The 12,431-nt window shown below is 43.8% G+C and overlaps 1 protein-coding gene across 5 annotated transcripts in view; it reads right to left on the bottom strand.

Annotated features, from left to right (window-relative positions):
- The window catches only part of LOC105182601 (Ankyrin-repeat, SH3-domain, and Proline-rich-region containing Protein), a 115,832-nt gene that overhangs the window by 41,118 nt on the left and 62,283 nt on the right, over positions 1–12,431 (bottom strand). The window contains exons 1-2 of one of the 5 annotated variants that reach the window (XM_025304581.1): positions 11,877–11,957; positions 11,223–11,322 (exon numbers count right to left, since the gene is read on the bottom strand). The exons of 2 other annotated variants lie outside the window; for them this stretch is intronic. Coding sequence is in view for 1 of the 3 variants with exons in the window: in XM_025304582.1 (XP_025160367.1) it covers positions 1,535–1,612 (78 nt within the window). In the remaining 2 variants the exon portion in view is untranslated. Of the gene's footprint in view, positions 1–1,534; positions 1,670–11,222; positions 11,367–11,876; positions 11,958–12,431 lie in introns of those variants that run through there. 2 more of the 5 variants (XM_019841005.2, XM_025304582.1) reach the window with 2 other exon arrangements.

Below are 12,431 nucleotides of genomic sequence, written 5' to 3'. Positions count from 1 at the left end.
GTAAAACTGTAAATTTAGTAAAATCTCACAATGTATGGGCGCGGAAATCGTGCGGGACAAAGTGAGACGCAGCGTGAAGTTGGCGTCTCAGTTTGTCCGAAGCGGTTTTTTTGCTTTAACCTAACAGGAACTATAGAACTATTAAAAAAGAAGCCAGAACTCTCAATAGATTGTGACTTTCCACCAAATGAGACGCTAACTTCACACACGCTTGAAAATTGTCTTCAACGTTTGCTTCAAAGTTTGCGCTACTTTGTGCAGCGAGTAAAATTCGCGTTATAAGTCGGCCATTATTCCAAATTTACTTTCAATCTTTGCATTCAAATAGGTTAAATGTTACTCTGCTAATCACTGCAGGCTACCGCAAATGCGTTCCGTTTTCCACGCCGCTCAACATTTCCTGCCGATTCTCGAACGACTAATACGCTGGTTTTAGTAACACTACTGTCGGTACTGTCGGCACTTCGGCATCTCGGAACGCAGCCTTATTAAAGCGACGAAATATTCCTTCCGCACGTAAGAGACGTCGTATATAACGGACGTCTTGCATCGATGGTTAAACGAGTTGTCGCGTTCACGGCGCAGCACGGCAAGGCGAGCGCGCGACGAGAGACGCGGCTCTCTGTTCAGCTCAGCTCGGTTCAGTTCAGCTCGGCTCAGCCGGGCGCTCGACAACTCGTATACAGAGCGAGCAGAAGTGCATATCAATTTATGGAAATAAGCGAACGCCTCGCCGCGTGGCCGCGTCTCGTAGTCGCGCGCGCGCGTCGCCCGACCACGGTTTCGCGCTGTCGCGCGAGTTGATGGCTATCCAATTTGGCATGCAAAGCTCGGGGATAGCGCGGCGCGCAAATTAGATCCCGGCTCGTAATTCGCGCGAAAATGTCAAGCGCTGTTTTCTCCCCGGAGACTCCCCGGAGGCTCGGCCGGCGGGACGGTCGAAATTTAAGCGCGAGCGCGCGCCGCGCCTAAGTTCCAACGGCTTATTGCGCTTAACGAGGAATAGCAAGGAGAGCGAGAGCGACAGCTAGAGCGAGAGCGAGAGCGAGAGCGAGAGCGGATTAAGCGCGTAGGGCGCTTCGTGCTGAAGCCGCATCGCTACGGTGGCGGATCGTGAAGAAGGTTTCCGCTTCACCCGCGAGAGAACAAGACGAACCGCCTCCTCGTGAAGACGATCTTCGGCTTCGGTCTGCGCGAACGTCGCAGGTCGCGGACCTGCGAAATCGACCTCTTAGGCCGGTCCGAGCGGATGCGAGAGAGGAAGTTACTCGCTGGCTCTTCGGGTACACTCTCCCTCACCCCTCCCCCCCCCTCCTGCCCCGCCCGCGCTTCACCGCGCGGTGCGGTCGTGCTATCGGCACATGTCATATGTTTCCAAACGGAGATTGGATTTTCGAGGTCGACAAATATCCACGTAAAAATCGCGCAAAAAAGAGGAAAAAGCAAGAACGGAAACGTTCAACCCCAGAGAGAAAGAGAGGGAGAGGAAAATTTATTCCACTACGATCGAAACAGCCGGCTAATGGACCGTTACCTTATCAACGGCATATTTCGCGCCGCGGCAATTCATCTCATCGAACGGCTCTCGTATTCGAGCATGCCGCGGGAACATCAATTTTCATGGCTAATCCTCCGCTCCTCTTCCCTCTCTCTCTCTCTCTCTCTCTCTCTCTCTCTCTCTCTCTCTCTCTCTCTCTCTCTGCCTCTCTGTCTCTCTCTCTCTCTCTCTTTGACGCGAAGAAACTTCGTTGTTAAAACTACATTTTCGAAAAGAGTTCGTTTCGCGCGACTATACGGTCGCGCATTCTCGAATGTCACAAACTGTTCTTTCTCCCTATTTTCATGTTTTTCCGTCCTCCCCCCTCCCCCCCCTCTCTCTCTCTCTTCCTCCCAGGCACTCCCTTTATAGCCTTCATCACGTGCTCTCTCGCTCTGAGAGAGCTTCTCTAGAGAAACTTGTGCTGTAGTTTTCCGCTCACATACCTGGGAACGCACGAGTGGTTTCGTCGCAAAATCGAGCGGATTCAACAGGTTTTTATCGGGCCCGATTATTATGCGGTACAGATGCGGCCTAGGACGTCGTAATCCGTCAATTTCCATGCCGCGGTAAAACGACGCGGGCGGATAGGATTAAAGTTGAAAAACACCTCGGGAAAAGTGCACGCCGGCGCGCACGCGCGCGTTATACCGGCGCGCGAGTATATTACGAGCGGCTGGTAAATAAACGAGCAATTAACACGTGACTCGCTTACGTTTTCTATTAGCTCCTGCTAAAAACGGCCCGCTTAAAGAGCGTTTTATCACACCACTCGACGACCGCTCTCTACCGGCGTCCTTGTGTAATCGCAAAATCTCAGTCTTTTGTCTTCGATCCGTATTTCAGAGAAAGGGTGAAATCAAGAGGAAAGAACGGGGAGAAAGAAAACGAGAAAAACGCGTGTTCATTTGTGCTGAAACTGCTGAAAGCAAATGGTTTCGTATTTTATATGGAAGCTTATATATCTGTAAGACTTTTTTTTCTTTGCGGATCGCTAGTAACGAATTCAGGGTCGAAATTTCAAAATTCAAAAGTACCAATATGGCGGCTAATAGCTTTGATATCTTAATTTATCCATTATGAATACGTATCAAAGTCGGTATGTTGTTTTAGTCGCAGATAATGACTCATAAATCCGAACTATTCTACCAGAGCTATTCGGCAAAGAAGTAGTCTCCTTCAACATATTTCATCCACCAATAATGGAGGTAAGAATGAAATACCATTAGTGTCACTAGAAGCCACCATATTGGACTCACCATTGTAGATTTTTTAATTTCGATTGGAGTCATCGACAATGATCCAAAAATCATGAGCATATCGAATATCGATTTTCTCCATAATGAAATAATAAAATTGGTTATTTGGAGCCGCCATATTGAATCTGCCATTTTTTACTTTGAAATTTCAATCCCCGAGCTCGTCACTCGCAACCTGAGGAACCCTTTATAAAGAAAATTTTATCCAAAATCGAATGCGAATGTCAATCTTAATAAACATTTATCAAAAACCAACAAAATTGAGCATTTCAGCACTGTCATATTGGATTTGCCACTTTGAATTTTGAAATTTCCACCTCGGGTTCGTCATTCGCTAGCCGAGAAACCCACTATAAAGAAAATTTTATACAAAATCAAATGCAAATATCAATCTTAATAAATATTTGTCAAAAACCAATAAAATTGAGCATTTCAGCGCTGCAATATTGAATCTGCCATTTTTTAATTTCGACCCCGGACCCGTCACTCGCGACCCGAAGAAACCCTCCATAAAGAAAATTTCATACAAAATCAAATGCGGATATCAATCTTAATAAATATTTTTCAAAAACCAACAAAATGAAGCATTTCAGTGCCGCCATATTGAATCTGCCATTTTAAATTTTGAAATTTCGACCCCGTACTCGTTAGCCGTGATGCGAGAAACCCTCTATAAAACAAAATTTTATACAAAATCAAATATGGATATCAACCTTAATAAACATTTTTCAAAAATTAACAAAATTGAGCATTTCAGCGTCGCATCAGCATTGGATCCGCCATTATGAATTTCTCAAATTTGATTCCGGATCATCAGCGAGCCGAGAAACATGGATGCATCAAGTTGCACAGAGCAAATCCGTTAAAAATTGACAGGACTATTCATGGCGCTCACGTATGAACCATTACCAGTTGTGACGCTTCCTTTTGTCGCTCATAAATGAGTCATTATCGGTGAACTGGTTAACAAGAAGACGCGCGAGAGTTACAAGATCGTTAACAAGCTCGTGTCTTTCTTCCCGTCGTTATTCTCGTCACCGTTCGCACTGCGCCATCAATTTTCCACGCTTCTCATAACTTCTGCGACCTTCATTTCGTTAAAAAACATCGATTCGCGACGGCTCAGACGTAAGCCGTCCGATTCGGGGGATTACCGGGGAAGATAAGCGAGTCAAAGGATAAGCCTCTCCGCCGCTCTCGCGCGGGACGCGAGAGTCTCTCAGCCGCGAATACACACCCCTGAGATCACCAACATCCCTTATTCCCACGGAAATCAAACCGGAAAGACCGTTTCGACGCGAGACTGACGCATTCTAAGCAACGCGAAGGTCCAATTACACATCGCGCGCACCAAGTCAGTAGAACGCGAGAAGAGTGAATCGACGAGCGAGCCGGCGAACGAGTTTTTAATTGAAACGCGCGACCCGCGGCGCGTCCGCGTCGTTAGCCCGCGCGTAGCCCGTCGACACGGAACGAATTAAGGAGGGTTCACACCTAGACGGAAAAGCAGAAAGCAGAAAGCAAAAAGGTAGCATCCAATCAGAAGTCGCTCTGTTTAGTCTGTCCCTCTCTTGAGAGAGAGAGAGGGAGAGAGAGAGAGAGAGAGAGAGAGAGAGACAGACTATCAGCGCGAGTCGATCTAATTGGTTGTTGTCTCGCTGCTTTTCTGCCTAGGTGTGAATCCTCCCTTAGGGCGCGTTCACACCTTGGCAGAAAAGCAGAAAGCAGATAGGCAGCAGCCAATCACAAATGGCAAATGATAGTCTGTCTTTCTCTCTTGCGAGAGTCTCTCTCTCTCTCTGTCACTCTCTTGACTTCTGCTGCTCTGCTTTCCACTTTCCTGCCCAGGTGTGAATGCGCCCTTAGACCGGCGCGCGAGCGCGGAATTTACGATTCGTCGGGGCGGCGTTTGTCCGATGCACGTAGAAGCAAGCCGTGGAAGCGGTCAGGCGAACGAACGGTAATTCCGCGCGACAGAAGGACGCTCCTGCCAAGGACGCGCAGCGGTGGCGGCGAAAGGGGTAGAGGAGGAGGGAGCAGGGGAAGGACTAAATAGGAAAATCAGATTCAACGACCGCAAACTCGTGCGCCGTTATCGTCATCTCTCTCGGTCGCAAGGAGCGAGTCAGCGAGCGAGCAAGAAGAAAACTCAACGATCTCGCAGCGACGATCGCGAAGACGCGGCGCGCGCGATGTCATTTTGCGTGCGGTCTCTCTCTCTCTCTCTCTCTCTCTCTCTCTCTCCCTCCCTCTCGAATCTGGAATCTGGAATTCGCTAATTTTCCCGTCGATCTGTCGCGATCGCAGGGAAACTTGAGCGCGATGATCTCGCGGATTGTTCGACGCGGAAATGCGGAGGATTCGCGTGTATTCCGTGCCGCCCCGGGGAGAACGTTCGTATTTCGATAATTTTAATCCCCGGGGAGCCGCACAATCTGCCGCACGCTCTCTCTCCTGCGGAAATATTTTCGGGAAATATCGCGGTCTCTCTAAATCGCGACGTGACCGCCGGGAATTCGTGGGAAGTACATCGGGAAAAAAAAATGTGGTTTAAAGCTCGTAGTACACGTGATGCGGTTGCCAACTTGCCGCGCGATACTTTCCAAATGTTTTTCATCGCTCGACTTGTAAAACACATGTAAGAGCCGTGACGATGATATCGCGACAAAGATGTCGAGGGCTTCTCTTCCGTCGCGAAGCGCAACGCCACGACGCTGGGTGAGGAGGGGGTAAGGCCCGGGGGAGAAGAATTTTCCGGAATTCCAAATAGACGCGCCACTTCGGTGCAGAGAAGGAAAATGGAGGAGGGTTAATAGGGGTGCCGTTTTGGCACTCCTATTAATATAGGATTTTCGAACACTAGGAATGTCAAGAATAGCTATTGGGTGAAAAAAAAGTTCGATTCATAAAGCCCAAATTAATTATTAGTTTAGATACATCAGGTGTATCTGAGTCTTTTTCATGACTAATAAGTGAACTAGTAAAATATTTTTGCTCGTTATACTTCTCGGCCATCATATCAAAGTCACTTTAAACCACAATGTGTATCATTTCAAAGGTGAAGGGTAAATATAACTCGTATATATGGTAACCCATTTTAAATGAACCAGGCAAAAATCTCGAAAAATATGATAGATAGTAAAAAAAGTGTTTCAGACAAAAGTTATATGGTTTCAAAGGAGATATAAAACAACTATATCATTTTGTTTGCAGATGGCCACCACTTTCGCCTCGTCGAAAGAAAAAGCAAATATATGCAATATATTCTTGAGACTAAATAAAGTAAAAAAGTCTAGTACTATTTTTTCTTTCTACAAATAGTTGGCGAGATATTGTAAGTTAAATGTTGAAAAAGTTTTCTTAAATATCTCAGAAAATAGATATTAGGTAAATAAAAGAATGTTTCAGACAACAGTTGTTCAAATTAATTGGTAGAAATAGATGATATAATAAAAAATTAGGATTTCCATTTAAGAAAAATAATGATCAGTGAATATCTCGAAAGTGGCACCATCTGTAAACAAAATGATATAGTTGTTTTATGATCCTTTTGTGAAACCATATAACTTTTGTCTAAAACGTTTCTTAATATCTTTTATATTTTTCGAGATTTTCGACCCTGGCTCATTTAAAATGGGGCACCCTGTATAATGAAAAAATTAATTTCTTATTACTCCTGACACATAAGTGCCAATAACAAATAAGTGATCACTGTTAGTTGCCTACAAACTTAAAGCTCCACACCGCGTTAAGATTATGATCATGATGGAGGTTTTAATATCTTTCTTTTTTCGGTTTTAATTTTTATTTTCTTCTTATTCCTCATTTTTTGTCCTTTTTTGGATATATTAAATACTATGATCGTAACTTTTAAGCATCTTCTGGTAATGATTGCTCAAGATTCGATGATTCTTCTTCCTCATTTTCGTCTGTTCAGTAGGACAAATAATGGACAGTACCATCTGTATTGCTTTCAAAATCTCTTAGTGTCTGAAATAGATCTAAATAATTAGGTCTAAAATAATGTTAATATGATGGCAGAGAAATAAGGAAAGGTTGCCTATATCGGACAAGCTCTCACTTTTCTTTTTACAATTTGCAAATACTTAATAAAAATGGGACAAAGACTAATTGGGAATTATCCTTGATCTGTTTGTAATATTCTATAATTTTTTGAGTTTTTTGTACGATATATTTTGTAGATATATCTTTTTTAAAACCTCTGCAAGTGGTATAATTTTGGCAACTACAAAATTGTATCACAGTGTTTTGCAAATTGTACTGTGTTCTTTTTTTTATTGTGTACCGATGTTATTAGTTCAATTGAGATTACTTATTATGTAAAACATTAAAATATTTGTATTAAAAAGATAAACATTAAAATCGCAAAAATAAAATTTTTGTTCTTGAAAATTTAATAAAAAAATTAATTAAAAATACAGCTTATACGAAAAACCAAAAAAACATTCTCTAATTAAAAATGAATATAAAATTATTTAATAAAATAACTATTAAAATCATATTTATTTTTATATGGATTTCATTTTATATGAATGTTGACATTTTTATATTGATAAAATCATTTTTTGAATGTAATTAAAATTGGCAAAATTTATGTATTACGTTCTCATAATTAAAATTATAGAAAATTATAGAAATAATATATTTTCGTTTTTAAAAGTTTAATTATGAAATAAACACCTATTAAATAAAAATCTGTTTTTTAATAAAAATAAAAAATAAATACAGGTAATACAAGAAAAAATAGATATAGGTAATACAAAAGAAGAAAATGAACTGGTTTCTATAAACTTTAAGAACAATAATTATAGATGTAGTTTTCCTTAGAAATTTCTAAATCGTACCGATACAATATAAGAACAATCAATAGTTGATACGATTTAAGAGACTAGTCGTCGACTGATCTTTCAAATTATGGCAGTAAAGTATACACAGAATAAAGTTATGTCCAAACTGTGCCATACAAATATGTCAGTTTTAATATAATATAGAAATGACAAGCAACTAAATTAATACACCTTTTGGAATTTTCTAAATGCCTTATGTGAAAGTAGGTAAAACTTACTTCTAAAACTGAAAAAAACCTTTATTTATTTTCTCTTTTTCTTAATAAGACGCTTTCATGCATAAACACTCACTTGTCTCTATTAACTTTATGGTAGATAGATATGTAGATAGCGCAAAGTCTTCGGATTCTATGAAATATAAAGATGGTGTAATTTTTAGCTGGTGTGGCAATGTCGGCGATTTCGCCCTACAACGAGCAAAAATATTTTATTAGTCCGTTTGTTAGTCATAAAAAGGGCTTAGACGCCACAGTGATACATCTAGACCAATAATTAATTTTGGTAACAGAACGAGAAAATTGTTTTCCTGAAATCCCGTGGGGACGGAGAAACGTCTCCGTATTGATCCTCCTCGTTTGAAATTTCGCCACGCCGCTTAAAAAGCGAAATTCGAAAAATCTCGATGTACAAAACGTGTAGACGGGAAGACAAAGTTTCCGCTCGCGCACGCGCGCGCAAATTCGATATCGTGTGTGAAACTGCCCGGCGGCGCGACTTCTCTCTCCGCGAGGGGAGAACAAACTTGTCTCGGCTCTCTATTTCCTGACTCATCAAAGTTGTACGTATCGAGATTCCAGGTGTACTCCTCCGGAGACGGCAAACTCCGGAAGTATCATCATCTCCGTGCACGGCTGTGCGTCTCGATTCCGGTTTCCGCGAATACCGCCCCGCCTGCGAGATTTCAGGCGTCCTGGCTTGGATAAAACACGCCCGCGAACGAGGATGCGATTTTCGAGCTCTTAATCCGATAACGGAGTCGCCGAAATGTCGAAAATTCCCGCTTCTCGAGTCGCTCGAGAGAATCCCGCTCCGGCAAAGAAGGGTCGATTTTTCGCCCGTTTTTCGATCCTCGATTTTGGAATCGAATTTTATGCCAAAAGATAGATAGTTCATGATGAGACATTAATTACAGAAAAGTTTTACGTTGAGCATACGATTGGTTTCGAAGATGTAGAGGGTCAAAGTGGTCGCTACCTACTAAGAAAGTATGACACTAATCACGCTTTATCGCACGAATTTTTGCAAAATTCGATATCTATCTGGGTTCTTTGAGTTGTTGATTGTGAATATGATGTCAGATTTTAAGAATTCAAGATGGTAACATGCCGGACACACATAGCGAAACAATCATTTACTTTTATTGGAACTGTTATGTTGTGGTTTTTTTTTGGCTAGCTGATTGCGAATTTTCTATTAGGTTTTCGAAAGTAACTTTTTTCAACGACAATTTTTGAGTGGAAAGAGTATTTCTTTTTGTTGTCTTTTCATAAAAAAAAATTCGAATCGATACGTTACATGACGCATAAAGGACAACGTGATAGTTTTATTTGTTATATTTAGAAACTTATCTTGTCTTCATTGGCTGGATAACTTTTTCATGTTGCCTTCACTGGCTGGATAACATTTTTATCTTGCCTTCATTGCCTGGATAACTTTTTCATCTTGCCTACACTGCAGGTAAATGTAAATCTGATAGAAAATTCGCAATCAGCCAACCGAGAAAACCACAACATAACAGTTCTAATAAAAGTAAATAATTGTTTCACCATTTGTGTCCGCTATATTGCATCCGCCATCTTGAATTTTTTAAATCTGACATCGAATTCGTAGGTAACTCAAAGAACCCATAGATACCGAATTTCGTAAAAATTCGTGCGATAAAACGTTGTCAGTGTCAAACTTCCTTAGTAGGTAGTGGACACCACTTGGACCCTCTATATTCTTCTGAAACCAATCGTACGCTCGATGTAAAACTTTTTTGTGATTAATGTCTCGTCATGAGCTGTCATTTCGTATGAAATTCAATTTAAAAATCGGGGACTGAAAAACGGGCACTTTTTCCGGAGGTTCTTTCAGCGCGTGCTGCTCTTTTCTGGTTCCCTTTTCAAGCGCACTTGCACGAGATTTCGGTTTTTCAGGCCGACGCCGGCGTTCGCTTCCACGTACACTCGTCCAATTGTCCGATATTCAATAATCAAAGGTGCACAGTGACCGGATAGAAAAGAGTAATCTCCTGATTGCTTTAACGGAATATCCAATGTGCGGGGCTCGCGCGATAGGGATTCCCCTGCGCGTCTGATAATGACAAGTTTAAACCATTGCACAGGGCATCAGATCGGCGAATTCGCCGAATCGCGACTCCATCGATCTCGAGAAAGTTAGCGGGATAATACGATTGAACATGTTCTACGCGAGTTACATCTAACTCGGTTACTGTCTGCCGCTTGCCATCGGCCCAAACAAACGCAGTGTAAATCAGAGCTGAGTGTGTGCGCGACACAGAGGTAGTTCGTGTTGTTTACGTGTCGATTAGGCAAATTGTATTTTGACACGTAATTTGTATAAACACTGCACCGCTTTGGCGCGACAATAATTCGACCGGCTCTGGTTGGAAAAATATACAAAGTCGAGTGAACCGAATTACGATCGGAGTTGCGGAATTGACGTTATTAACCGAAATTTGTATCTTCAGAATCGGAAAAGAGCGAGAAATAAAGAGAGAGAGAGAGAGAGAGAGAGAGAGAGAGAAAGAGAGAGAGAATTTAAGGAATTCAAATTTCTCGATATCGTCGCGCGAATTATTCGCGAGCCCCTCGGAAACTTCCTTCTGCTCTCACATCTCATACCGAAATTTTGACCGCGAGAAATTAAATATAATCGAGGGAACAGTATTGCGTTATAAATATTTCAAAATGTTCCAGGCAGCTGCGAATAATGCGTTCGCTCAAGTGCTGTCGGAGGTTTTAATCTACACGGATATTGCGGCAGAAAGAAGATAAAAAAACAAAGTTGTTCTCTCGACCAGTCCTCCCTCCCTCTCCCCTACCCGAAAATACTGTAATTTCCGAGCTTTTTCAAGTTGACTTCACGTTAGAGCGGAAAGTAAAGAGGTCGTTCAAACGACGGGAACGAAATTAAATTATTTCATAGCCGAGCGTCGGCGACTTGTCCGTCGTGTTTGCTTTTTACTCTCTTTCTCCCTCTCCCTCTCTCTCTCTCTCTCTCTCTCTCTCTCTAAATACGCTACAAACACGCACAAACAAACAAACAAACAAAAAAGCGACGTAACAGATATTCGCGAGTTTACTCTCTTAGATGCTTTTCCCTTCGACTACACAGATTGCAGCCGAGCCGTTCCGGCCGTCGAAAAGGCGCACTTTCATCACTCACATTAGCCGGAGCCGAATTACGAAACGAGCTTTCTCGATTTCCCGCTTCATCGAAAACTACGCTTGTAAATAGACATCCGGCCGCTCGCATTATTCGAGCATCGGCGGGGGAGAGAGGGAGGGAGGGAGGGAGGGAGGGGGGGAATCGCTCGGCGGCTCTAATGGCAACCTTTCTCGATAGTCCTCGCTGATAATTTGCCCTGGTTGCAACTGGTGTTCCTACGGGTTGCAAGCGGTCACTCGCAGCACAGCAGCTAACAACACGAGGCCTGTACGGGACCGGCGGCGGCGCGGAGTCGGTGAACTTGAAACTCTAAATATAAATTCATTTCTAAAAGCGACGCGACGCGGCGCGGGACGGCGCGGGTCTGCGCTGCGCGCTGCGCCGGCGAAAAAAAGTCAGCCGCGGCGGAGCCGGCGAGAGAGAGTTCCCCGACGAACTCGTGGAACGGTATAACGCGTCCCATTGATATGGAGATTTTTATCGACTCTCAGCCGACGTGCGGAAACGCGGGACGGGACGGCCCAAAGTGAATCTCGAAAATAGCGGTCGAGTCGATCGGGCGAATTACGATCCGATTCCGGACACAATAAACGGAGCGCGAGCGCGAGTCGGCGAATCGTGACAAAACCGTGATAAAATCTCTCTCCCTCCCTCTCTCGGCCGCCGAGAGACGAGAAGAGAGAGAGAGACAGAGAGAGAGAGAGAGAGAGACAGAGACAGAGAGAGACAGAGAGAGAGAGAGAGAGAGACACGCGCGCGGCTTGACAGTTCTCGTCCGTCGCGAGACGCGTCGCCGAGGCGAGACGGCTGAACCGCGACCTGTCAACTTTCCGCGGGCAGAAGCTTGACAGAACACGACGACCGGGAGAGGAGACACCGCGAGCACACGGTGCCGCGCTTGTCGACGAACTGCGTGGCCGAGGTGGCCGCACCGCGGCGAGTCTCGCCGCGCCGCGCCGCGACGCTTCGCGTCGCGCATCGCGCAACGCGCATCGCCCCGGCTGTCTCGTTCGCGGCTCCGGAACCCGCCGCTGCGCCGCGCGATGCATTGTCCGATGCACGCGTTCGATACAAACGATATAGACGAGACATATGTTCGAACGAGAAAAGGAACCGCCGGGAACGGGGGATTCATCGAGTCCGCTGTCATGTTGAAGGGGAGAGTGGGATGAACTTCTCCCCGAGAGAATGTCTGATAGCGGATTGTCAGGAATTTTGGCAGCGACACTTCGAATGCTCTCGAATGGACTTCCTCCCATAGGGTAAGTCCGGGATAGATGGATAGATGGATAGATTTTTAATTTCCTTTCACTGCTGAATTAACTTCACTTGAGAAAATTTATTAAAATATTTGGTAGTGCTACCAAATATTTT

Source organism: Harpegnathos saltator, unplaced genomic scaffold (genome assembly GCF_003227715.2).
Source record: "Harpegnathos saltator strain DR-91 unplaced genomic scaffold, Hsal_v8.6 scaffold627, whole genome shotgun sequence".
Taxonomy (NCBI): Eukaryota; Metazoa; Arthropoda; class Insecta; order Hymenoptera; family Formicidae; genus Harpegnathos; species Harpegnathos saltator.
The sequence above is the reverse complement of the archived record's forward strand: the minus strand, read 5'-3'. Positions and strand labels throughout refer to the sequence as shown.